General features: G+C 37.1%; 1 protein-coding gene across 4 annotated transcripts; it reads left to right on the forward strand.

Annotated features, from left to right (window-relative positions):
- The first annotated feature begins 396 nt into the window (after nt 1-396).
- On the forward strand, nt 397-27,632 carry TIAL1 (TIA1 cytotoxic granule associated RNA binding protein like 1). 4 transcript variants are annotated; one of them, XM_060768531.2, is made up of 14 exons: nt 586-671; nt 9,070-9,137; nt 13,218-13,314; nt 15,656-15,805; nt 15,994-16,048; nt 16,741-16,828; nt 18,601-18,676; nt 20,583-20,691; nt 22,459-22,554; nt 22,639-22,723; nt 23,241-23,364; nt 23,568-23,707; nt 25,965-26,056; nt 26,429-27,632. In XM_060768531.2, the coding sequence occupies exons 3-14, from the start codon at nt 13,303-13,305 to the stop codon at nt 26,479-26,481; spliced, it is 1,080 nt and encodes a 359-aa protein (XP_060624514.1). In that variant the 5' UTR covers nt 586-671; nt 9,070-9,137; nt 13,218-13,302; the 3' UTR covers nt 26,482-27,632. The 4 variants fall into 4 exon arrangements, with proteins under 4 accessions (XP_060624515.1, XP_060624512.1, XP_060624513.1 ...); XM_060768532.2 differs by lacking the exon at nt 9,070-9,137 and having other exon boundaries at nt 397-675; XM_060768529.2 differs by lacking the exon at nt 9,070-9,137 and having other exon boundaries at nt 554-671.
- The last annotated feature ends 124 nt before the right edge of the window (nt 27,633-27,756 follow it).

Raw genomic sequence — 27,756 nt, forward strand, 5'->3', positions numbered from 1 at the left:
AGTTCAAAGCAGATATTGTGGGATTTTCTGCCTTGATATTCTGTGTTATATGTCTATGTGGAAGGGCCCCGAGACGCAGAGGTCAATAAAGCGCAGCTTCCTTGGGGCTCATTCAGCAGCGTCCCTCCCACGCCGCCCAAAATGGAGAAGCCGCCTCTCCGCCTACTTCAAAAACACCGGAAGCCGCAGCTCCTGGGTCGCTCTAGCGCAGCATTTCCGCAATCCGTAGTCCTCCAGAATTTCCGGACTCCCTCTCCCAGAATTCCTTCCCGGCAGCTAGCCTCGCCGAGGCTTGTGGGAGTTGAAGTCCGCAAAGGTGGAGGACTCAAAAGGTGGCGCTCTGGCCCTTTTTCCCCGGCAGGAAACGGAGGGGGCGGCTTTGGTGGGCCGCGCGTGCGCAGTGCGTGGCTTCCTGAGTGGTTGGCGGCAGCGGCCATTTTGTGGGTCTTTGGCTTGGCCCCCTCCCCCCTTTCCTTCCTCCTCTCCTTCCTCCCTTCCTTCCTTCTTTCCCCGGCCTCTCTCTCTCTGTGTCTCGGGCCTGGGGAGCCGGGCGCCTCCTCGGGCCCTTCCCTGCCGCGTGTGCGAGCCTCTCCCGCGGCCTTCCTCTGTGAGGGGCCCGGTCAGCCCTTCGCCGCCGCCGCCATGGAAGACGACGGGCAGCCCAAGACACTGTGAGTGAGTGGGGTGGGGACCTGCTTGGTAATGGAGGAAGGAGGAGGGAAAGGGAGAGAGGCCTCCCCTGTGGAAGGAAGCCATTGAGGAGGCGAAACTGAGCGAGCCCTTTGACACCAGAGCAATAAAGCCGAAGAAGGAGAAACAGATGAATCTTGGGTCAGGCTTTATTCTTTTTTAAACACCCACGTTGGACGGCAGGAAGGTGTCCAACGTGAACAGGAGGGCGTTCCTCCTCCGCCCCATTACCTCACTGCTCTACCTTGGCCTCCCACGCGAAGACACACGTGAACGGCGAGGCCCACAGAACGAGCAGCAGGGGACGTAGTTCAAAACGTAACAAAATGCCTTTATGCCCCACGCGAGTCTCTTCTGTGAGGAGGCCTCGCATTCCCACGGCTTGTATCCTGGCGCTGGGAAGAGTTGTACATGCGCTGCTGCCAGTCCAGCAGGGAGACTCCTGTCAGTCATCTTGATTGGCTGTATGGGCCATACTTGTAAGTGCTGGGGAATATAATAAAGCTAGAGAAGAAAGGAAGGTGCTATATGGATCTAGTACAGGTTGAGCATCCCTTATCCAGAATCCTCAAATATTGTATAATAAAACTGGAGGGGGAGCAGAGAAGAAAGGGAGATACTATATGGATCTGATACAGTTTTAGCATCCCTTGCCCAGAATTCCAAAATATAGTATAATAAAACTAGAGGAAAACCAGAGAAGAAAGGGAGATGCTATATGCATCTAATACAGTTTGAGCATCCCTTATCTGCAATACCCAAATATCATATAATAAAATTGAGCAGAGAATAAAGGGAAATATGCTATATGGATCTAATACAGGTTGAGCATCCCTTATCCAGAATCCCCAAATATTGTATAATAAAACTGGAAGGAGAGCAGGGAAGAAAGGGAGATACTATATGGATCTGATACAGGTTGAGCATCCCTTATCCAGAATTCCAAAATATCGTATAATACAAGTAGCGGAAAACGGGAGAGGCTATATGCATCTAATACAAGTTGAGCATCCCTTATCTGGAGTACCCAAATACTGTATAATAAAACTGAGCAGAGAAGAAAGGGAAATACTATATGGATCTCATACAGGTTGAGCATCCCTTATCCAGAATCCCCAAATAAGTATAATAAAACTGGAGGGAGAGCAGAGAAGAAAGGAAGATAGTTTATGGTTTTGATACAGGTTGAGCATCCCTTAACCAGAATTCCAAGATATCGTATAATAAAACTAGAGGAAGAGGGGAGAAGAACAGGAGATACTATAAGGATGTAATACAGGTTGAGCATCCCTTATCTGGAGTACCCAAATATTGTGTAATAAAACTGAGCAGAGAATAACTGGAAATACTATATGGAGCGAATACAGGTTGAGCATCCCTTATTCGGAATTCCCAAATACCGTATAATAAACTGAGCAGAGAAAAAAAGGGAAATACTATATGTAACTAATACAGGTTGAGCATCCCTTATCCGGAATTCCCAAATATTGTATAATAAAACTGAGCGGAGAAGAAAGGGAAATACTGTATGGATCTAGTACAGGTTGTGTGCATCCTTTATCCAGAATCCCCAAATATCGTATAATCAAACTGAGTAGAGAAGAAAGGGATATGCTATATGGATCTAATGCAGATTGAACATCTCTTATCTGAAGTCCCCAAATATCGTACTACTATTCTGCTCCTGAAGCAGCTACACTGGCTCCCAGTCTTATCCAGAATTCCATAATGTCATATAATAAAACTGGAGGAAGCGAGAAGAAAGGAGATACTATATGGATCAAATACAGGTGGAGCATCCCTTATCTGGAATCCCCAAATATCGTATAATAAAACTGGAGGAAGAGGGGAGAAGAAAGGGAGATACTATTTGATTATAATACAGGTTTAGCATCCCTTATCTGGAATTTCAAAATAGAGGGTGCTTAAAAATGATTGACCTAATTTCAAAGCAGTGTTTTTCACGATGACAACAAGTTACAAATACACAAAAAATTGCAAACCGTTTAATGAGCTTTACTAACCACTCTGCTGAACTTGTTGGAAAAGATTAATCTGTATACCATTTTGAGTCAGAGACAAATCTAAGAAAGAACTCTGTATATGGAGAATAGCTTACCATTTTTGACTGACTGAGGCTAAGAGTTGTTTGTACACTTAGAGAGGCTTCTAGAGGCAAGACCTTCATTCATGAGCAGTTCGTGGTTGCAGAGACGTAGCAATTTCAGGTCTATCTTTTTGAAAAACTGGAGGAAGAACAGAGAAGAAATAGAGATCCCATATGGATCTAATATAGGTTGAGCATCTTTTTTCTGGAATTCTGAATTGCTCTAAAAGCATCCACTTGGGTAGCCACAGTAGTGAAACCTTTGCTTTCTGGTTGTTCGATGTACTAAAACTTGTCACAAAATCACAAAAACATATTTTATGAAATTACCATCAGGCATGTGTCCAATCTCTCAATTATCTCATTATGTATGTATATGCAAATATATAAACTGAATCAACCCCAAACACAATCCCAAACACATCTAGTCCTCCAGTATTTGGATAAAGGATACTCAACTTGTGCTGCAAAGAGACATCAGATGATGTATATCTTAAATTAAAGATGAAAGATTATAGAGAATAAAATGGAATACTATAATATGCCAAAAATACTCTCAGCCTCAAAGGAAATGAAAGGCAAACCCACACTGAACAAATCATGACAAGGAAACCCTGTGCCTTAGGGTTGTCATAAGTTGGAAATGACTTGAAGACACATAATTTAAATGATAGTGCAAGTATAGTGATGCAGAGTGGAGATAGTAGAATGAGGAGGAAATTTGAAAGCTGATTCTTTGGAAGGCATGGTCAAACAAGAGAAGTCAGAGATCTAAATGAGATAGGAAATATTTTGTTCAATAAAAGTAAAATGACACAGGGTTTTCTTCATTTGGGAAACTGAATGTGAACTGTATTCTTCCCATATGAATCCAGATAAAAACCTCTTTTTCCTCCTTCCTGCAGAAAAAAATGCATTTATGAACAAAGTGATGCAATTGTTTCAGATTTCACTGTGAAAAAAAATCAATTTTTTCTAAGTTCTCATGTTCCGTTTCCCCTTTCTTTTTTATGAAAAAGAGATTTTTTTTGGGAGCACTGATATTGTTTCTTGTGTTAATTCACTGTGCTTCTGCCTAATACATATAACTAAAAAATTCTAACAAAGACTGATAAAGCAGTTGTTGCACAAATCTTTTTTACATTTTGAAGCAGTTGAGTGTTTTTAGCTACTTTGGGGGAAAATGAAGAAAACGAATGAAGGCAATCAAAGCATGGAAATCAATAATATACATAACTTCCTTTTTGAGATAGAGATGTGATAATAGTGAATATGGTATGCTCATAAATATCTTTAGATGTGAGGATGCAGTTGCTTTAGAAAATACTTCATTTTAAAATCATACTGATTTTGGACATTTAATAGTTTTACCATCAAATTTTCAAACTTCCTACCTTGATGACTGGAAACAAAAATGTGGAAATTTGGAAATCTCATTTTTGTTGTGTATGGCTACCTTGGCCTGCATTTGGCAAAGCTGGATTCAAATGCATTCTGTAATTCAACGTTCTATAGGTTTAGTTTCACACAGGGTGAGCTGAGAATGTAATCTTTTCTATGTTTTAAAATGATCAGTTTCTATTTATGCTGTTGCACGCTGGTCCTGTACATCAGGCTGTAGACAGGACATAAATTCTGTGTGCCCAACGGGATGCCGGGGCTGCCTCAGATTGAAGGCCTTTGGATTTCCTTAAAACACAGAGTCTTTAGATTGCTTAAAGGTTCAACAATGTTCTTTATTAAGGAAAACAAACAGGTACTTTAAAGCTTTCTTAACAGTCTATAGGCTCTTTCAATCTTGTCCACAGGGAACAGGCACTATCTTCTTAACTGTAACTAATGGGGAAATCCTTAACTTCTAATTTAATCTAATCTTTCCCTCTGTTGGCGTAGAGCCCCTACACCCGGTACCAACTGCTTCTGGCTTCTGCGAGAGACCCTTACCAAGCAGAGCTTTGTAGACTTCCAGGGAAAAAGGAGTTCAGGTTTCGGTGATGGCTGGCTGAAGTCCCTCAGCAAAGGAGCTGTAAGGCTGTATGATCCTCAGCCAGGCTGTGGGGCTGTATCTCCCCGGCCAAGCTGTAGAAGACGAAGCTTTCTACAGGAGCTCTTGGTTTCATGTCCTGTATGGAAAGCTGCTCTGTGTGGACTGAACCAAAAAGGCTCGTATTCCCTCCAAAACCCCAAAAAGGCGGCGGGACCAGGGAACCTAACTATAATAGACAGGTGGCTTGCCCTATGATTGCAGCCAAAAGAAGCCACCTATCTGCAGAGTCCCCGAAACGTAGGACTATAACAATCATTAAATGCAAAGCAAACAAAATTGGAGCCCCTGGTGCAGTTGTACCTGCACACTATTGTTTATTCAGAATATTTTGGATGTCTTCCATTCCCTCTCCCATTCAACAAAATAATACAGTTTCTTTGGCCAACTTTATTTCTGCTTTGGTTGCATGTTTGGAAACAACTTACTCTAATTATTGTGGATCTTTATGCAATGACCCTAAGTGGCTCAATTGCCTGAATTCTGAATGTTAGTTTGTTGGCAAGCTAGAGAACCAGCATGGTGTCATGATTTGAGCAGTCAACTATGACTGGAGTTCAGAGCTTGGCCATGGAGACCTACTGATTGCATGACATTTGGCAAATCACACCCAACCCCCCCCCCCCCCCCGCCCTCCACATCTTGCCATGAAAACTCCATGATAAGATTAATTTAGAGTTTCTATAAGTTGGAAATGATTTGAAGGCACAATACATCAACAAAGAAAAAGAATCACAGGCCCAAGGAAAGGAGGGTTGAGTGGGATGTAACTGGGATGCAGCTTGCATCCATCTGGCATACATTGGTAAATGGTTATTGTATGGTTGTATTTAAAAATGAAGCATAACCAGTTACTTTACTATTTCTACTCCTTGTCTTCAAGTTTTTTTTTAATAAATGAGAATTTAGGGAGTTTCAGCAGAATTGAATTTATTCAAAATGTTACTTTTGCTTTATAGTACTCAATTGGTGCCTTTGCTTTCTGCCTTGTAGTTGAACGATTTCTGATGTCTTGATGCAAGAATAGGACCCAGGTGTTCAAACTGCAATACAGTGTGTTTACTGAGCATGAGTCCCATTGAACTCAGTGGGACTTTTGAGTAAATAAACAGCACACTATTAGAGATCAGGATTATTCACTTGGTCTTGCACGAACAGTTGCCATAACTTTGTTGTGTGTGTGTGAGTCATATGTCACTACTAGAATTTTGTTTTGTTTGCCAGAACAGTACAACTACTTGCATTGTTTGCTTTATGTATCTTAAAAATGAACTATGGTTATAGAAGTTAAATTGCGAACTTAGACTGATAATGTTTGAGTAAACTATACTTACTGGAAAGATTAGAACCACTTACGTGTGGCATTTTTGCATGATTCTCATCTATCACATTATGTAACTTTAAATCCATATTGTGGAACACTTTGCACCATGAAATGCAAGAAACCTCCTTTCTGGATGTATTTTTCAGTGGCAAGTTTTGGCTTCCTAAATGACTGCTTTGTTCAAAGGGTGTTTTATATAAAGATGACCACTTTCTCTGTATTCTTATTTAATGTATATTTTAATTGTGATTTTAAGTCGACGTGAACTGGAAATGGTGCACAGATGCTAGAAGAACACTTGAAATCATGCAAGTTCATGTGTAAATAAGAAACTGTCTCCTGTTTTTAAAGAAGTAGACATATAGGCGAATAGCGTAACTGTCAAGACCCAGAAGCCTTAAGTAGAGCCAAACACAAGATAAAGAGTTCAAACACAGCTTTATTGTACAAAAATAGTCTTTTAAAGCACTTAACTTCAGTGCAGAGAGTCAAAGTAGCAATTTGGCATCAAAAACGCAACGAAACCAGTAACAAAAATATAATCCGGATTATAACGCTGTTTAATCCGGGTTAAACTCAAAGTTCAGCAATCTGCTTGAAAATTGACACAGCACAAAAACACAGTCACAGAAGATGGAAAACGAAGTCCCAAAAACGATGTGATGTTCAAGCCCAAAGTTAGCAGAGTTTAAAGTCCAAAAAGCCAAAAGCGATAGTCAAACCGGTCCGTGGTCAAGCCGTAGAGAAATGTAAACACTGGAATGCAGTAGTCACAGGAATTCAGGAACACTGGAAGCTGTAGCCAAGGACCCAAGCTCGAGAGTTGGCAGTAACAAAGATTTATGTCCCATAAAGACACTTTGCCTTCTGCAAAGTATCATTCAACCAGAACCCACTTTTATCCTAGATTTCCTCATTAGAGGATGATGAGCTCCCCACCCTTTCCTCATCGCTCTCAGCTACATCCAACCCCGCAGCTGAACCCGAGCGCGCATCCCTCCACCCCTGCCAGCATCTGCCAAGACTTAGATCTTGCCAAGTGCTCCCCGGTTGCCAATCCCCAGTGAACGCCTCAAATTCATCACTGGAGGTGGGTTGGTTACAAATGTCCCTAATCTGTTGAACACGGGTCCAATCCAGCTCCTCTTCCTCTCCCATATCACTCCCAGACCCACCACTCCTTTCAAACCCGGATTTCCCAGATGCGCTTCCTCTGAAGCTCCTCATCGGACTCCGGATTGCGAGTAGCCCTCTTTACTCCCCTGCTCTCCTCCCCATCTCCCATTTCACAGTCAGAGAAGCCTTCAAACGTCTCAGAATCACTTGGGGCCATGATTATTTCCCTAATGCGCTTCCGCTGTTGTTCCCCCTCTGACTCCTGTGCAGACCTCTTCTCTCTCCTACCAGTAGTAGGAACGTTACTATCACGCTGAACTACAACAGTAACTGTGTGGGTCTTGCTGCGCATTCTTTTGTTACACTGTGCTGAAGTCTAGCAATAACATGGCAAGAAGGATGTAAAGATGCAATCTAGGAGTCAAGTTCACATTGACAAAAAGCAAGATGCGAAAGCAAAGGCAGAAGCAACTTAGAGAACTATCAACTGTTAACTGGCTTTGCTTTTAATGGAAACATTTTTTGTTCTGTAATGAAGGGTTTTTCTTGGATCCATATCTTGAGGAATTAAAGCTTTAAAAATACCAAGCATGTGGTTGCATGAGTATCTATAATGTGTTAGTGCATGAGTGTTTGAAATACATTTTGCGAGTTCTTTCATAGGAAACTGCCTTATACCTAGCCGTGTCAGGTACAACTTGTCATACATTTCAGATGAGATTAATTCTTATCCCTAAACTGGAGAGTCTTGGTCTTCTCTTGTGGGGTTTCATTGGACTACTTACCAAGTGTGAGCTCATTTAACTTTTGAAATCGGGCAAGATCAATTCTAATCACCACCTTCCTTAAGTGTTAGAAAATTGAGGAACAAGCTTGTGGTTCTGCTACTTCTGCATAAAATTGTAGCACTTGAATGTCCCACTTGATTCCTAATAATGTTGGTCCCTTTATCGTCAAGCATTTTAAAATGACAAGCCTGTGTAGGCGATTACCACAAGTCTTACAAAAGTGTCCATAATAGCTTTCCCTAAAGAATAATAAATGATGCAATCAAGCAATAAAGTAAGAACTTGGATTAAAATTGTTCAGTTTAACAGCTCTTTACTACATCTCATCAAAAATATGGAACTGCTACTAGGAACCCTGAATGCTGCTTAGGATGATGGGAGAGAAGAAGCTGATTACCATAACCAAGCTTCTTGGTTTTCCTTTGAAAAGATTATTTAAACTCTCAGTTGTAAATCTTATAAGCCATTAATTGTCTGGGGTGTTCTGTGGTTTCCAGGCTATATGGCCATGTTCTAGCAGCATTTTCTCCTGATGTTTCATCTGCATCTATGACTGGCATCTTCAGACACTACATTACGTATTTGTTTGTAACTAGTCTTCCTCCATGTTGAACATTTGTTAATAATTCAATTGCAGTCAGCATACTAAAAGACCCAGGTTTCACTTTGTTGGTCATATTATATAAGTCAAAATGTGATCATAACATGATAAATGCAAAACATTCATCATGTAAGGTAGATAGATTTATTTCTATTCTATCTCCATAAATTACCAGTGTGGTACTAGTAATTGTTTACTTTTTAATTTGAATTAATTCATTAGGAATTATTCACAAGTGAGGTAAGTGTGTATTGTCATCCTGCCTGAATTTATTTTATTGGCTGGGCAATTTTCCTTCTATTTTATGGAGTTTATATGAATGTTTTTCATATGCAGAACAGTACCTAGTATTGGAACCTATATATGTCAGAATATAAACTACTTCTGTTATCTATCTAGGTTTCTATACTATGCCTGTCAATGCAGCATAAGTGATGTCTCATGAATTAGGGAGACAGCCTATAGAGGTATAGTATATGCCTTTATTTCATTATTTATGGTTTTGCAAATTATGTGTTCTTAGGAAATAGTTGGAAGAAAAATTGGATTTTATACAATTACTTAGTTTACTTAAAATCCTGTATGACAGTCTTTTGCAAGATTATGATAACTAAGTCAGACTAAACATTTCTGAGGTTTAAAATGTCCTTTTGAGAACAGAAAGGAAAATACATTTTGTGCTTAATGTAGGCTGTCTTCATATTCCCAATCATTTTCCCAATTGCAATTAATTATTATAAAACTTTATTTTTCTACTATGTGATTTCATAAGAAAGGCTTATAGATTATCCTGTATTGAATAACATCTTCGACTTTGTATATGTTTTTCCAGGTATCTTTCACATCTTGTGTGAGACATCTTTTTTAAAGAACTGCCTTTAGTATACCAAATATTTTTAGTATTCACTTCCTCATCCCAACTAGAGCAAGCCCATTGAATCAGAAAGGTTTACATGAGTCTTGATCTTTCATTCAACAGTTGAGTCAGTGACCTATTCTGGTTCAAACTTGCAAGTGAATTTAGGTGCAAGGGAGTTACATTAAAAATTCTGATGTAGCAGTTTTCCTCAATTAGCAAAGCACCTGAGATTTTAATAGAAGAACCATCTTAAGCAAACATTATTGTCTTGTGCGAAATAGCAGCTTAATAAGGTTGTTCACGCTGATTGCATCTAGTTTAATATTTTGTGAATTCACAATTGTAGTTCAAAGATGAATAATCTACCTGGTTTTTTAAGCATAGATGCTGAAAATGAGTTTTGTATCTGTTGAAAGTTAGCATATTTCATTGTAGAGATATTAGTGGTTCTTGTGGTTTGTAGGGTTAACATTTTATTTACAGCAAAATTATTGAGACAAGAACAAAACAGCTAGTCTCAGGGCTGTAACAGGTATTGAGTAATAGTGTGAAGGCAGCTGCTAATATTCTGTGTTGATTCTTCTTCCTGAATTTCACCCCACTTCATTTCTATGCTGACCTTGCAGCCTTATGCAGAGAACATACTAACTCATTGCCTGTCAGATCCTGCACAACTCATTTTTGACATCTTTCTCTGTCTTAAATTTTATTACTGAGTCTTACAAGATGTTTAAATGCCACTTTCATAATTGATCAGTGGCAACTTCAGCTGAGTAGATACAGGAGTTCTGTGATTCTTCATTTAAAGTATGCATCCTCAAACTGTGGCCCTCCAGCAGTTTGGCCTCCAACTCCCAGAAGCCCTAATGAGCTTATTCAGTTGTCAGGAATTCTGGGAGCCAAAGGCTCAAACAGCTGGGGGGCCGTAGTTTGAGGATGCCTGATTTAAAGGTAGACCAGTCAAAACAAATGGCCAGTTGGCTTCTAAAATACAGTATTCCTTTTAATGCCATTATAACACTAACAAATATTTTATGATCTAATTCTTTTATTAGTCTAGTTACAATTCATAAACTTTTTTTATTTTCTCCTATAATCATTAAAAAGCATAATGTATTCAAATAAGCACTTTGAAGAGGATTTATTTTCTAAAGAAATCGCAGCTGTCACCCTGAAATACTTAATAAGTAAATAAATACTTACTAAAGCATGCCATCTTTGCATATTGTCTGCTGCTAGATAAAAGAATAAGAAAAAAAAATTTTTGGTGTTAACAGAAGAACAGTATGAACTATGACCTGAGATTGTTGTGAGGTCTGCATGGTCTCAGCAATATCTAAACGTAGGAGCAAAGTGTTATGTGTGGTAAAGTAATCTTAGGAGCCTTGAGGGAGGAGAAACATGGACAGAGAGGTTACATGTGGAAACACTTCATGAAAGTTGAACAAAAGAAAAGTGATCTACCTGAGCTAGATCACAACAATGCTTGGAATCTGTGTTCATCTATTACAGAAAAGTCTTGCTACGCTTTAAAGCCAAGGATATGTATTATGGCAGGTGGTTTAATCATCAAAGTAGACTCCAGATATGGGAGACCAGGAAAAAACAGGAAAATTGTAGGTCGAGTGCTCCAAATTTTTCAGAAAAATTGAAAATGTAGATTCAAAATTATGAATAAAATGTTTACTATTAGGTGTTTGTACTATTTACTACTCCCAAAAGTATTTCTAAACACTATACAAGATAAATACTTTTATCTAAAATAAAATGTCAGATTACTATAATTCCTAATCCTGATTTCCTTTTATCAGTTCATTTTATGTAAAGGGGTACATTTACAGGTATACCTGAGTTAACAAAGTAAATGTGTTCTTGGGCATTTCTTCTTTGATAGAAGATTTGGTTCTAGACTCAGGTCAATATGTGCAGCGATTTTATTCAAAATTGTATGTGCATGTGAAATGAAGTCACTGGTCATATAAGCCTTATATAAGCCTATTATAGGAACAGAAAGTAAAGTGAACTCTTCTGAATAGGGGCAGAGACAGCAAAACAAACACCACAGAGGTGTTCAGCCTTCCCTGTGCTATCCAGAGTTTTAAAAAAGGTGGCTGGAGTTACACTTTAAAAAGTATCTGTTCCAACTTACAAACAAATTCAACTTAAGAACAAACCTAAAAAACCTTTCTTGTCCAAAACTTGGGGACTGCCTATGTCTATATGTGTCTATATGTGAATGATTCATTGATGCAAGAGCAACATTCCTCTCCTTATGGATCAGGGTTCCTGTGTTATAGCTTTGATACTAATGGAGAACTAGTAAAGACAAAATAATTTGATCTGGTTTTTTTTATAATGTTGATGTCATGGGATTTTGGGGGTTGGGGTCATGGAGGTTACCTGGTCTGCATACTGGTAAAACCAAAGATATACTTCGTAGTTTAGATATCCCTTACGATTTCAGACCTTGTAGTGTTAAAAAGGCCACTTCATATACTGAATAAACTTTTACAATATCAAACACTATAATTTCATGCAAAGCATATTTCATGACTATTATATTCCTAAACTAAGAAAAAGGATATCCGTCTGTACTTGAGTGGATGATCATTGCATTTTTCAATTATTCAGTTTTTTCTGTAAAAAAAAATCTGAAAAAGTTATTTCACTACAACTTTGGAATTTCCAGAAATGTGTGATTAGTTAATAGATGTATGTGAGTTGAAGATTCTACCCCACCATGCTGCATCATTTTATTTTTGAAATATATTTATTTATTCTTTACACTAGTACTTCCTAGATACAGAAGTTTTGATTTTTTAGTACAGTCATAAATGATTACTCAGAAGGAAACTTCACTGAATATACATTACTGTTGCCCATTCTCCAGATATCTGAGAGTACTTTTGAGTGATGTCAGCATAAGCAGGGTGGTATTTATGTTCATTGTTAAAGTATCCATACAGGTGTGAAGAACTCTTCCAAGTTTTTCCCTTGGAAGATTTCCTCACAGAACCAGTAATTTTTTCTTGCCATCTTCTAAGGTGATGCTTGTATATGTATGTTAAAAAATGACATGTATGTGCTTCTCTTAAAATCTTGAATTACAAGTGATATTATTTTGGTTTCTAGGGCTTTTTTTTGGTTGCCTGTTTTTTTGTGTTCTTCAAAGATTCAAAATCAACATTTTATATGAGCATAGGTGCATTCAGTATTGGCTCTTCCTGCACACTTTGGGTGTCTAATAATTTATGGCTATTTTACTGGCATGACATCCTTTTAACTTTAAATGCAATTGACTATTTAATAAAGGTTGAGCACCCCATACCTGAAATTCCAAAATATTCCAGTATTGTCCACATGGGTAATTGAGGTAGTAATACCTCGGTTTTCTAAGAGTTAAATGTACATACATTTTGTTTTATTTACAGCATGATTAAAATATTGTGTACAAAATTCTCCTCAAGCTATTGTGCATAAGGTGTATATGAAATTAATTTCATGTTTGAAATTCTAGTATCAAGGATTTTGGTTAAGGGATGCTCAACCAGTATTGTTTGTGATGTAGCGTTGGATAGCATCATTCTATTTATAAAACTTGGAACTTATATTTTCATAAACTATTTGGAATATCATTGGCAAGGAATGTATTTTTGGATTAATACTATGTTTTCTTTTGTCTGTCTAGTTATGTAGGAAATCTTTCCAGAGATGTTACTGAGGTGCTTATACTTCAGTTGTTCAGTCAAATCGGGCCCTGCAAAAGCTGTAAAATGATAACAGAGGTAAGGTATTCTACATAGTTCATATAAAGTATTATTTCATTTTAAAAGTAAGTTATTTATTAGTTTTGATACTTAGAATATTGTGTTAGGACTCCAGTCTTTACAATGCCATATTATTCTTGTTTATTAAGAAATAAGCCCTATAGAGTTCAGTGGCGCTTTCCCCCAGGTATGTTTATAAGATCATATTCTAAGCCAAATAATTGGGAACCCTGTCCTTCCTGCCACCTGTGCATTCTAAAATCTACTTTAGTGGTCAGAACAGTCTGGAACAGGTCTTGATGCCACAAAAAGCCTCAGTAGGGTGGGAATAAAATCTTGGTTCTACTGATGTTGGCTGTAAGCATTGGAACTTGGCCTATAATTACATATTTCTTTAGAATTCAGAAATAGTTTTCAGATTTATGTTCAATGTTTATTTAACAAAAGGTGAAGAAGATTTCTGCCTGGGATTTTCATTCTATTATTGACAATTTAAGTAGGAGGTATAGAACATTAAAACTTCAATGAAAATTTTGAATCAGGACTCTGTTGCATATTGGCTGGAGAATAGCAAAGTCCTTCGTGTGCATGCAGAATGTTATGTGCATTTCCGAAGTGTATGATTTCCTTCTTCTGAGATCTTAGGAGTGGAGGTGGGCAACTTAATAATAATAATAATAATAATAATTTTATTTTATATCCCACCACAAAATCCCCAAAGAACTCGAGGCGGCTTACAGACAGCACAAAGTGGCTAAAAACAAACTTAAAAATGAAGCACAATATAAAATACAATAAAATAAAACACATATGCATATAAAAACATCAACTGACAAAGAAAAACTGAGGTCATCAACCAGTGGTGGTAAGCTGCCGTAAACATGCTGTAAATAATAGGAATGGAATAAGTGCAAGCTGCAACAGTGGAGAGAGGGCAGAGGATAAAGTGCAAGGATGTGCGACTACTGCGCAGAATAACTAGGGACAAAGCCAGTGGTTCTCAACCTGTGGGTCTCCAGATGTTTTGTCCTTCAACTCCCATAAATCCTAACAGTTGGTAAACTTGCTGGGATTTCTGGGAGTTGTAGGCCAAAACACCCTGGGACCCACAAGTTGAGAACCACTGGACTAAACATTCTCAAAAGTTTGTTTGAAAAGCCACGTCTTCCCTACGAAAGGAAAGTGTTGAGGCCTGTCTAATCTCCCTGGGGAGGGTGTTCCAAAGTCGGGGGGGGGGGTACCACCGAGAAGTCCCTCTCCCTTGCCCCCCCCCCCAGCAGAGCTCGCGTCAGTTCATTGGGGGGCGGGGGATGTGGTCATGAAGATAGGCAGGACTCAAACTGTTTAGGGATATATAGGTGATAATCTGCACTTTGAATTGGGACCTGAAATTTATCGGCAGCCAATGTAGCGGTTTTAATAGGGGCATCATGTGCTCTAGCAGTTCTTCACATATTTGACAGCAACTCCTGTCTTTGTGAGAGATTGCTAATGTGTTACTATCCAACCTCTAAAAGTCTATAAGTTACCCATCTTTGACTTACAGAGCTAAGGTTTTCGTAATGATAAATCTAATAAGGTTTCATATTGAAAGTCAAGGAATTTTCCTACTTCTTTTCAATTACCACCTACTGTGTTAGTAGATTCTTCTATCATGTAAGACTTAGGTATAGATTGCCTCTAATTTTCTTCATATCAGTCTGAAGATATGTGAGAAAATATATGATTTAGTAGTTTATTTTTGTATAAGTACTGAGATCTACCCCATGGTTTTCATGGTTGCCTTACAAAAGTCCATAATCATTTTTCTGTCAACTCCAAACAACTACTTAGTATGATTGATGTATTATATCCAGGAACAGAGTGAGTTATTAAAAGGAACAAGGAAATCTGTACATACACAACCCAATCTAATGAAGGTAATAATCCCTGCCTAAAAACCTTTTTGAAAGATTTGTTTTTGCCCTAGCCTCTTTTGAATCCAGTCCAATGTGTGCAAAAGGGGGGGGGGAGCCTGGGGGAGGGGGGGTCAATATCCTGCTGTGTTCTTTGTTTTGTTTTGTTACCTTGGTGTCACATTTGTGAGTCTAAGATCATTACTGTCAGATAATGGATTCCCTCTTTCAATGGTATCACTAACATTGCTTCAGTTTGGAAGAGACATTCTGGTTTACAGCAATAAACCTACAGTTTTATTTGATGTTCATCTCTAGATTCGGAGTACAAGTGCAGTTTTGTGAATGTTATTAAGCACTGAGTGTGGTGCGGACAGCAGTTCTTAATAGTTATTTTATCAGCATTTATAATTACATTTTCTTTTCTAGTTTAAGTAATATATTTTCCCGGATTTTCTTCTCAGCAACCCGATAGCAGAAGGGTCAACTCTTCTGTTGGATTTTCTGTTTTGCAGCATACAAGCAATGATCCTTATTGCTTTGTGGAATTTTATGAACACAGGGATGCAGCTGCTGCATTAGCTGCAATGAATGGGAGAAAAATTTTGGGAAAGGTATGTTGCATTGAAAAAAAGATGTAGCAAGTGAAGTGAATATGTTAATTATGACTCCTGGCAAACATTTTGATTCTGTTCTTAGATTAAACTCAATGTTTTATAAGGAGTAAATAAACCTTTTTGTTGTTTTGGTTGATGCTTGCTTTCTAGAATTATGTTGGTATTTATTTGTTCCTTCTTTTCAGGAGGTAAAAGTGAATTGGGCAACAACACCAAGTAGCCAGAAAAAAGATACATCAAGTAAGTAACACTAATTTGCTGAAACAGTTATACCAAAGACAACTAGTTACTCATTTTGCCACTTTTCTCTTGCATTTTGACTTTGTGCAGTAGCTAAATCTCTTCACATTTGCACAGTGTCTCTCTTTCTCAAAATATCCTAATTAGTGATTTGTTAACCACATCTCGTGAGGCAGGTAACAAATGAAAATTTATTATTATTATTTGAAACACAGCAAGATGAGTCCACAGAAGACAGGATCACTCTGCTGGCTGTTGCATTGGGTCACATGTCGGACACTTCCCATACTTTGTTTTTTAACACGATCGTGAGGTCAGGAGTATTGTGCTCCAGAACTCTGTCTGAATTCAGAAGTCCCAGACGTGTTAATTTTCTGTAACTTTTTCCGGCTTGTGATCTCACCAGTTCTTTGTTGCAGGCAAATGGTATTTGTGGCACAAGTTCCAATGAATCATCTGAGCAACGGTGTTATGCCTCTGCTTGTAGTCTGTCTGCATGAACTTCTTGCAGCATATTATTATTATTATTACATTTATGAGATTGTTTGAAATGCACTCATCTTCATAAATAGTTCATGAGTTGCAAAACAATAACAGTGGTTTGTGTATGTTTTTATATAGCAACGACACAGCTTAAATGTCGTAAGATCTATCTGAATTAAAAATAACAATTACATTCTGTTTTCCTTTAGATCACTTTCATGTGTTTGTGGGAGATTTAAGTCCAGAAATAACAACAGAAGATATCAAGTCAGCATTTGCTCCTTTTGGCAAAATATCGTAAGTACCATAGTTTTTACTTTAAACCATTCATACAGAAAGAGTCATGATACAAGATTGCTGTTCTGTTTATAGTTAATGTCCTTAACTTTGTTCAAACTGTTCCTTTAAAGTTTGTGGTGATCTTGTGGTGGGAGTGGGCGTTGTATCATATTGTCCCATACAAATATAAACATGGTTTCAGTATCTTTTGAAAGCTGGGTGCTTTCAACATTTGCAATGTGTTTGCGGGTGGCAAAATGAATAAAACTGTGTTTTGGGAGTTCTATAAAGACATGTTAGAAGCACCAAAGTATCCTATATCTTTCCTGATTATATAGATAGTGTTGAACTGCAGAGAAATTATATTATGTAGGATAGCAAATTATAAAACCCAGTTGTATGCATGTATTCTTTTGAAAGTGGCATTTATTAAGGGCTTTTGATTATGGAGATTAAAACTCACATCTTTCTGGTAAGTTTTTAACTACATCAGTGTTTTTCAATTCTAAACATACCTTTTCTTTGTATAAACCAATATAAATTGAGATTAATTGCCAAATATCCATAGTTTTTAAACTGCACATTTTAACATTGCAAGCTTTCCTGTAAGTGTTGTAGCAATATCTGTCTTCTTTGTTGCATAATCTAGCTTCTACAACAAAACTTGACCATTTTGTGTTAACTTTACAGGAATATATTTCTTCTAAAAATAAAAATAAATCTTTTCTCTCTATATATTCTGTACATATTTACAAATGAAACATAAATCTTATTTTGTCTGTTTTGTTTACTTTGCTTTTTATCTCAGTGTGGTAAGTAGTACTGTTTATGAGCCAATATAAAAAGGTTTAATACAGGTTGCTATTTCTCACTCTTTATTTATACCTGAGACCTGCAGTTTTTCTAAAGTCCAAGTCACAATTAAAAGTAATAGCATTCTGATTATTTTACAGAAATGCTCATAAGAATGGACAGGATCTTGAAGCTAACTGCAAGGAACTGTGCACACTGGAACTCAGTTGTAGATTTTTTTTCTCATTTCTATTTATTCTTATTATACATTATTTATATATACATATTTTAGTATTTACATTTTAACATTCTATATTCAGTGCAGTTCTATATTTCCAATCATTTTAACTTACTCACTAAAATTTATGTGTAAAATTTGTTGTTTTCGTACTGGTGTGCTTAGCATTGTTGTTAGTTTTATTCTCCTTTCTTAAATTTCTGAAAATGTCAATTTTTCAAAATTTACAGCTGCCCAAACTCCAAAATGATGGTAGAGAATTGACCAAGAAAAATAAAGAAATCTGTTAACAGGCCATGTATGCCTTTTAATTCCTATTTTTTTCCTCTTTTTCAATTTTTTAATATTTCATATTTAATATCACTAGGCAGAGGGCATTTATTTAGAAAATGCATGGTAAAAATAGTTAGAAATGTTACAGTAATTTATAGAACAGTGAACCTTAGTGAACCCTAGCCAATAGAGTATTAGAAAAGGAAACTTAGTTCCTTTTAAAAATTTCAGATCTGAACAGTCTAGTTATAGAAAGTGTAGGTTATATGGATAGGTTGCATGTTTATTACATGTTATTTTTGTCCTACTGCTTTTTTCTAACAGGTAAAGAAGGATTAGGGAGAGTATAGGAATGGTGATAGTGATAGGAGTTACTGAGATTATAATAGGGAAAATTATGCTCACAATACCGTGTGTGTGGTTCCTTTTAGTTTTTATTTTGGAAATATTTAATATTTTCCTCATATAACTGTGCTTCTCTTCCCAGGGATGCACGGGTAGTTAAAGATATGGCAACAGGAAAATCAAAAGGATATGGCTTTGTATCGTTTTACAATAAATTAGTGAGTAATCAAAAGTTAAAATCTTTCTCTGTGAAACTAATTCAAAATATGTGATATATTACAAGCAAATGCTTAATGGGTGCTACTGTAAATCATCTTTCTATATATATCTTGAGTGTTGAGTATGTGAAGAGCAGAATTTCATATTGAGATGTGGTTTATTAAAGCCTTGTTATTGCTGGTATAGGATGAATATCTCTTATAGCTTGGGACCAGAAATCTGCAGGATTCTGAAGGTTTTGGAATACCTGTATTTGCATGGAGATGGGACCCAAGCCTAAGCACAAAAGTCATTTATGTTTTAAATTTTATACTATATGTTTAATGATTTTGTGCATATAACTCAGTTGGACCATTTATCTTCAGCCACCCATGTGGATAATTTCAGATTTTTGCTTGCATTTAGTAGATCGATAATGTGAAAAATATTCCTGTTGTGTGGAGGGGGCATTGGTGGTGGCAGAAAGTTTCCAGATTTTTGTTGATCCGCTTTCCTGCAGCGTTACCATATATACTCGAGTATAAGCTGAGTGTTTCAGCCCCCTTTATGGCTGAAAAAACTCCCCTCAGCTTATACTCACGTGAGGGTCTTTCCTCTTCCCTCCTTGCGCACGCTTGCCTTTCTATTCCCCTCTCTAGAGTGCCTTCTTTCCTCTTCCCTCCTTGTGTGTTCTTGCCTTTTCTTCCCTTCTCTAGCGAGGGGAAGAGAAGAGCAAGTGCACACAAGGAGAAAAGAGAAAAGAAGGCACTCTAGAGAGGGGAGGAGAAAGGCAAGCACGCATGAGGAGGGAAGAGGAAAAACCCTCACCCAAGAAAAGAAAAAAAAAAGGGAAAGAAAGAACAGCTGGCTTGCTGTGCCTAGAGGGATGCCTTCCTCTCCCAGTACCTGCTGCATTTCCCATCCTCTGGTTATACTCAAGTCAATACGTTTTCCCAGATTTTTTTGGTGGTAAATTAGGTGTCTCGGCTTATAGTCAGGTCGGCTTATACTCTAATATATATAGTACTCCTATGTATTTTAGTACTCTTGGTTTATTCTTTTTTATAGTTGACCCAGATGGTAATCTCAAACTGTCACTGAGACAGACTTTGTCTAAAACCATGGCTGAAGAAATTAAACAGCCTCACATAACAGAAAAAGCTATAGCATAATACACAAAAGAGATTTTCATATTAGAATAAGCATGAACAGGACAAATGAATGAATTTGTCTCATGTCTGATATTTGTGAGATACTTAAGCATGTGTATATTTGGAAAACATCACTCTTCAGTTTTAATTTCTTCAGTGAACTACTTAGAAACTACATTATTAAAAGTAAAGCAAATGAGAAAATAATGACTATGTACATAATTTGTTTCCAGATTGGAGGCTATGAATTTATAAAGTACACAGAGTTCTTCCTTACACTTGATTTTTGTGCTAAAACAGAGTAGTGTCTGACTTCAAAGACTTTTTAGTTGTTAGATGGAAATTGACTTTGCAGTTCATGCATGGGAGAAGGAGAGGTTTTGGATAGAATAGCTTATGAGTATGGAAATGGGTATTTGTGTTCACTTGAGTTTTCATACATTCTCTAACATTGCCAAGTTGACAAAGATGTTTCATGTAATTGCGCCCTGGAAAACTTGGCAGTCATGAAGAAAGATAGTTGGCCATCCTAAAGATTCCAAAGTGATCAAAATCCAGGAAAGAGAGAGTATGGATAAACTAATTGAACCCATGCTTTTGAATGCGATTCGGGGGTGCTTTGGATGCGATTTTCCTGCTTCCTGGCAGGGGGTTGGACTCGATGGCCCACGAGGTCTCTTCCAACTCTATGATTCTATGATTTTGAACTCCAACATTTACTGCCTAAAAGTGCCTTTCTTTTCCATTTGATACCAATCCTTGGTTTTCCTTGCAGGATGCAGAAAATGCAATTGTGCACATGGGAGGCCAGTGGTTAGGTGGTCGTCAAATCAGGACTAACTGGGCAACACGAAAGCCGCCTGCCCCCAAAAGTACACAAGAAAGTAAGTGAATTGATGGTGGACAGGGATGAAACTTCAGTCCTATATTTTAATGGGAACCAGAAGTGGGGACCTGTTTCACATAATATAAAAACTTACAGAGTAACACCATAGTCCTGTTTGAGCTTCATATTTCAGACAAAAAGGAGGAAATTTGTCTTTCACGTATCTCTTGGCAGTTTTGGCCCAATCAATTGTTTGGAATCAGAACTATTCAAAATGCCATGTGTTTTATTATCAACTGTAATATATACTGGAAACATGTTTATGTTTTCATATGTAAACCAATTTAACAAAAATCTCAAAACAGCCTTAAAGAAATTGGTCTTGTCTTTAGTATAATTCCTGGTTGGCTCAGAAGATATGCGAAGTCTTTCAGTAGTTCATGTTAGAACGAAGCCACTGAAATACAAATACTTTTCACCAGAAAGCACAGGACAAGTCTAGAAGCAAGTACCACTAATGCTTTGTGTTCTTTTTGCTTTGTATTAATGCCTGCATGAGGAAGTTATCTGATAGAACTAAGATCCTTTAGCCTGAAGCAAGCATTTTTTTGTTCTTTTTTCAGTTGAAAGAATCTATATTGAGGTTGGGAAAGTTTCAGCACAGGAGATATTGTTGGAGGTTTTGCTTATTTGTCACAAGAATAATTGAAGTTATAATGTAGTAATCTCAGGAGAAGCTGAGTTGGTGGGTCCATCTAAAACTGATATTTTACAAAATTGAATAGTAATAGTAGATGTTGCTCATGTGGCATCATCACATGGAAATGTAGTTTTAAAAATCTAAATAAACATGGATAGAATTTAACCATTGGTGGCACAGTGGGTTAAAGCACTGAGCTGCTGAACTTCCTGATTGAAAGGTTGCAGGTTTGAATTCGGAGAGGGGCATGAGCTCCTGCTGTTAGCCCCAGCTTCTGCCAACCTAGCAGTTCGAAAACATGCAAATGTGAGTAGATCAATAGGTACTGCTCCGACAGGAAGTTAACTGCGCTCCCTGCAGTCATGCCGGCCACATGACCTTGGAGGTGTCTACAGACAACGCTGACTCTTCGGCTTAGAAATGAAGATGAGCACCAACCCCCAGAGTCAGACATGACTGGGCTTAATGTCAGGGGGAAACCTTCACCTTTACCTTAATAATAAAACTTGATTTATATTCCACCCTGTCTCCCTGAAGGGACTCAGGATGGATTCCAATCACAAAAAGGCAAACATTCATTCGCTGAACATAACAACTAATAGACACATAATAACAAAAATTAAACTCCACAGCACATAGAAACAAATTATAACTTAACTAGATAGAATAAAATGTAAACAGCCTATTATATCAGCCATAAAACAAACATAAAAACAGAAGCGTCAATTACAAAATTTATTATATCAGAGGTACTGAAATGACGAATTCTGTTAATTACAGTTTTCCTCACTGTATCTTTGCCAGTGTCTTTTTTTAAAAAGTGACTATACACCATTATAATGGATATAGACGATATAATACATTACTAGCTACTTACAGAAATGATGCAGTTGTTAAGGTCCCTTCACATTGTGATATAAGACGCATGATAATTTTTTTGACTTTAGTAAAATTTTATTCCAGGCACTTCCCACCTGAGCACTAGACTATAAAACACTATATTATTCTAGGCCATTTCTCCATAGAAGTAAGTGCTAGTATTCCTAAAAGAATGCTAATATTCCCATACTTGCAGTTTCTGCAAATAACTTAATAGCAATAATTTACAAAGTCTTTTTCTTCCAGGCACCACAAAACAACTGAGATTTGAAGATGTCGTAAATCAGTCAAGCCCCAAAAACTGCACAGTGTATTGTGGAGGAATTGCTTCTGGATTAACAGGTAATAATCATGTTTAGACTTCCAGCACAGTTACTGAAGCCATTTAGCACAAATGCAACTAACAGAAAATTCTACCATTTTTAGATCAGTTGATGAGACAGACGTTTTCTCCTTTTGGACAAATTTTGGAAACAAGAGCTTTTCCAGGAAAAGGCTATTCATTTGTGCGGTAGGCCAATTAATATCACATGTTTGGACCCATAATATAGTAAAATAATATATGGAAAAGACTGTCTAAAATCATTTATGCCTAAAGAATTTGGGAGGGGGGTTACCTTTTTTGAATCTAGAATAAAGGTGTGTGATTAGAATTCAGCAAAAAAAATGCTATGACAATGGAAGTTGTGTATATATCCTTTTTTGTTTTTTCCATTATTTAACACATCTTTGTATTAGAAGTTTTTGAATATTTGAATCCTTAAGTTACGACTTTATATTAGAAGTTTTTGAATATCACTAAGTTACATCCCTGGAGATGGAAGGTTTGAATGTTGCCTAGTCCCACTTGATCCATGCCAAAGGCTGTAAGCAGAAAGGAGGACAAGCAAAGCAACACTAATATATTTGTGATTTAAGGCAGTTTTCTCTTTGACTGGTAGCATATCGTTTGTAAACTTTGTAAAGGTAATGCCAGAGGACATGTCACTCTACTTATGGTAACAAAAGCTCTCTTAATGTCTTTTTAGGTTTTCAACTCATGAAAGTGCAGCACATGCTATTGTTTCAGTCAATGGCACTACAATTGAAGGGCACGTTGTTAAATGCTATTGGGGTAAAGAATCACCTGATATGACAAAAAACTTCCAACAGGTAATTGGAGTGTTAATGTGATAAAGGGTTTCCCCTAGGTATTTTGACCGCATTTGAACAAGTGAGTGAAATCAGTGTGTGGATTCTGGGGATAAATGCAGTAAGTCTTAAATTTCTGTTCTTCTTTCTGATAAACAGTTGGTGACTAGTGCTAAGTGCTAGATATTTTTTTTCTGAAATAGAATCTTTCTATCATCCACCAGGTAGATTACAGTCAGTGGGGACAGTGGAGTCAAGTGTATGGGAATCCACAACAGTACGGGCAATACGTGACCAATGGGTGGCAAGTCCCATCTTATGGAATGTATGGACAAGCATGGAATCAGCAAGGATTTGGTGTGGAGTAAGTTTTTCCATTTCATATTTGTATTTGTATTTGCATTTTTCCAAGGGTGTAAATTCTGTTTTGTAATCTTTACTGGGACAACCTAAACACTCTACAGGCACCCAGATCTCATCTGATCTTGGAAACTACTTTGTGTCAGTTCAATTTGTATTTGGATGAGGGACAACTAGCAAATATCAGGTACTGTAGGCAGTATTTCAGTACTGTCTCTGAGTATTCCTTGCCTCAGAAAAACCTATGAAATTTGTGTGATTCTCAGAAGTCAACAGGTGACTTGAAGACACATGCAGGAACACAGTCTTTGCCAGTGTCTTATTTGACATCACTTTTTTCTAGTGAAGCTGAATACTTTTTAAGTTTTTGATTCGAGGCTAGTCACTGTCGTGACTATTACTTTTTTATTAATATCTTGAAATAAATGTAAATGGAGTTCAAATGTTTATAGTCTTTAATTTTGAAACATGCAAACTTGTTTTCCATTTTATTGTTAATTGTTACTGGCTTTCTCTATTCCTAACTAAATATAAAGTTATACACTTTTTATATGTATGAGAGAAATCTCTAAAATGTGTTAATTTGTTCCAATATTGTAGAGAAATCTTTGATTTTTTGTCATTGAAATAATTAAATGGATTCAGATTGATTAAATATACAGCAGTTACAAACATGTTCAAGTATATTAATACACTTAAGAGTTTATTCCTTCCCATATGTTCTATGTTATGCTCAAAATAATCAGAAATAACCAAAATAATCCATCTTGGAAGATACTGTTTAAATCCATTTCAGTTCAGCTCCTGGCCAGCTGGAGAAGGGAATCTGCCTTGATGGGTGCGACAGAAGTGGAGAGTATGGCCCTGATATTTCTGCTGAACTTCTCTGGCTTTAAAAGGATAACCTGTCTTATCCTTCTGCATTTCGTCTAAGGAATAGGATGGAGATAGTGGGTTTGCGTGGTTGTTTGGAAGAGATTACGCTGAGGATTTTGTGATTCACATTTGATTATTTTGTTTGAAACTCTTTCCAGAAATGATGGAAGTTATATAGGTTGAAAAATCTGCTTATCTTGACGGAAATGTGAAGCTGCTTTTAGATAGGGCTGAACTCCTATTGGGCTAGGTTCACGGTTTTGATAATATCCAGGTTTGGGTACTGCATTGTGTCCCATGTAGAGCTACCTTTAAAGATGGTCTAGACATGTGTCCTCAGACTTTTAAAGCAGAGAGGCTGGTTTGCAGTCTCTCAGTCTGTTGGGGGGACGGATTATAGTTTGGAAAAAAAACCCACAAACAAATGCACAGTGCAAAAACACATGAAAGAACAATACAATATTTAAAATGAAGAACAATTTTAACCAACATAAGCTTGCCAGTATTTCAATAGGAAGTGTGGGCCTACTTTTGGCTGATGAGGTAGTCGTTAATTAGGATTGTTGTTGTTGTGTGCCTTCAAGTGGTTTCAGCTTTAAGGTATCCCTAAGTCTAAAGTTTAGGGTGGGGCCAGGGAAATTACTTAGGAGGGCCGCATCCAGCTCACAGACCCCTGTTTGGGGAACGCTGGTTTAGAAACTTCACCTGATAGGAACAGAGCTGTTGTAAAACAGTGTTCCAAGTCCCTTCTTTATAATGTGGTCCAGAAGGCTACCATCGTTGATGGCACTAAAAGCCTTGGGGATGTCTGTCAGAATCAACAGGAACACATTCTGCCTGTCTATGTCATCTATAAAGGCAACCTTTGCAGTTCATATTTAGACAAATTCTGACTGTATGGATTACTAAATTATTTTATTTTCTGTTATCATCCAGTACTTTTTTTAATAATCTGGAAAAAAAAGAAACATCTTACCATGACTGTTAAGGCTATAAACTAAGTTTTGAGGGACATTTCCTGAAATACCATTTCAAAATTTATTAAATTAATGATCAAAATTCACATCTAACAAGTTCATCGATGCATTGGTTTACCTTTCCAAGCTGTTGTAGTGTCATTGTTGTTGGAAACAGCATACATAATGGATGTGTATCTGCTACTGTATTGCCTTGTTATAGATAGGTGTGAGAATAGAGTGACTGAACTCATTCAATATATTAGAAGTTTTGTGAAGCATCCTGAAGATTAAGTGAACAGAATTTGGTGTGGAGACTAGTGTCTCCAAATTGTAGGTGAAATATATCTTTTAATTTGGTTGCTGATAGGTTTTCCTGATAAATCATTTGTTGCCTTTTTTTCCCCTCTTCTCACTCTCACACTAAAGTCAGACGCCATCTGCAGCCTGGATGAGTGGATTTGGTGCTCAACCCGCCCAAGGACAAGCGGCTCCTGTAATACCTAATCAGGCTGGATATGGTATGGCAAGTTACCAAACACAGTGAGCTGGGACTCTGTTTAAAAAGTGTGATTTCAAAATAGGTTTCAATTTCCAGTGATTATTCTGAAGACTGGAATATAGACATTGGCGGGGGGGAAAGAATATTTATTTTGAAAATGGAAACTGTTTGGAACCTTTAGCACAGCATTTGCTTTGGTGAAGGACACAAATATCTTCTAGTTACACCTTTTTAAGTTTTGTGTTCATGATGGATATGAACATGTTTTCTTTATGTACAAAGTTTAAAATAAAGTCAATAAAGACAATTCTGACTTCAAATTTTGGTATATTAGGAGGAATTGTTTAACAATTTGATTCTTAGATTACCATTCCATTTTTTTTGTCTTTAGTGTTTTACATCACAGATTTTAAGAAAAATGACATTAAAGATGCTTTTAGTTGAACATTAAAACCTGGCGTTTTGACTGTGGACCAAACATTACATCAAAGAAGACAGTGTTTTCTTCAGTAACCACAGAGCCATCAGAAGACATACTCATGGAAATAACTCTTTATCTTTTTTTCTGTATGATTCGAAGAAACTGAAGCATAATATAAATGCTTCAGTCTTTTGCTGGAAAACATTGTTATCTGCAATACTTGAGCAAATAGTTGCTATCCACATTCAGGAGCATATTAAAAAATTTCTAGTTTGCTTGAAGTGCAAAATTGCTTTTGATTTGGGATTTCTAAAAGTATGGCACTTGGGTGGCCATACTCATTGTGTTACGTGAAAGTTTGTACCAAACTACAATGTACAAAAGCATGCTCAGACATAGAAGTAGCAATGTAATTATTCAACGTAATGCTTTGTTACATAATACTGAACATAATTCTGCTCTGTTTGCAGTGGAATTGTCACGAATATGCAAGTCTGACACTTCCAAAGTTAAATACTATTTAAAATGAAAAGTTTCTCTACAAAGAGCCTTAATTTTAAATTCATAAACTTGTAATTCAATCCTTATGTCACTAGAATCTGATTTATTTTGCTTTGTGTTACTCATTATGTAAATATCTTGGTTGACAACCTTGTATACCTACCTGAAGGTCCTATAAGTTGTATAGTATCTGAGTGTTAAGAACTTGGGGTTTTTTAAAGTCTAGAAATATTTAGCCCAATGCTTTTTTAACCAGATTGTTTAAAATGTTATTTTAGAAATTCCTCGATGTGCCATTTGGTTAACAAATACAGTTGAAAGGAGTATACTCAGTTGTGACTTAAACTTAAGGGGTTTATTTGTTTTTATTTTTGTATTTTTGGATGGCTTGCATGTGACAGACCTGTACAGAGGCTGGGTTGCTTGTGCACTGAGTAGTTTCGGGATAAATCATGAAGTTGCTCAAATGGTATATCCTGGGATGTTTCTCACTCTGTGTACACTGACCCAACTGCCTCCATGAATTTGAAGTTGAAAATGAATGTATGTTAAGATACAAAAACTGTGTGTTAAACATATGACAGCTAGGTGGTGCAGATGTTTCATCTCTGAACATACTGATGCCATCACCGAGCTGAATAGTCTCTTCCATTAATAAAAAAAATAGACCTCTGTTTTGGTGGACTCCATTCCCAGAAAAAAAGGAATCCTTGCATATTTGATTTTTTATTTTTATTTTTGAAAAACTATATTAATGTGGAGTACAGGTTAAATATTCCTTATTTGAAATGTTTGGG

The sequence above is a fragment of the Anolis sagrei genome, chromosome 3 (genome assembly GCF_037176765.1).
Source record: "Anolis sagrei isolate rAnoSag1 chromosome 3, rAnoSag1.mat, whole genome shotgun sequence".
In the NCBI taxonomy this organism is placed as follows: domain Eukaryota; kingdom Metazoa; phylum Chordata; class Lepidosauria; order Squamata; family Dactyloidae; genus Anolis; species Anolis sagrei.

Excerpts from the sequence above, each read along its gene's own strand:
- TIAL1 (XM_060768529.2), top strand. The coding sequence starts at position 643 with ATGGAAGACGACGGGCAGCCCAAGACACT. Across the intron at positions 16,829-18,600 it reads GCTCCTTTTGGCAAAATATC|GGATGCACGGGTAGTTAAAG; the intron begins GTAAGTACCATA and ends TTCTCTTCCCAG. Across the intron at positions 23,365-23,567 it reads TGACAAAAAACTTCCAACAG|GTAGATTACAGTCAGTGGGG; the intron begins GTAATTGGAGTG and ends ATCATCCACCAG.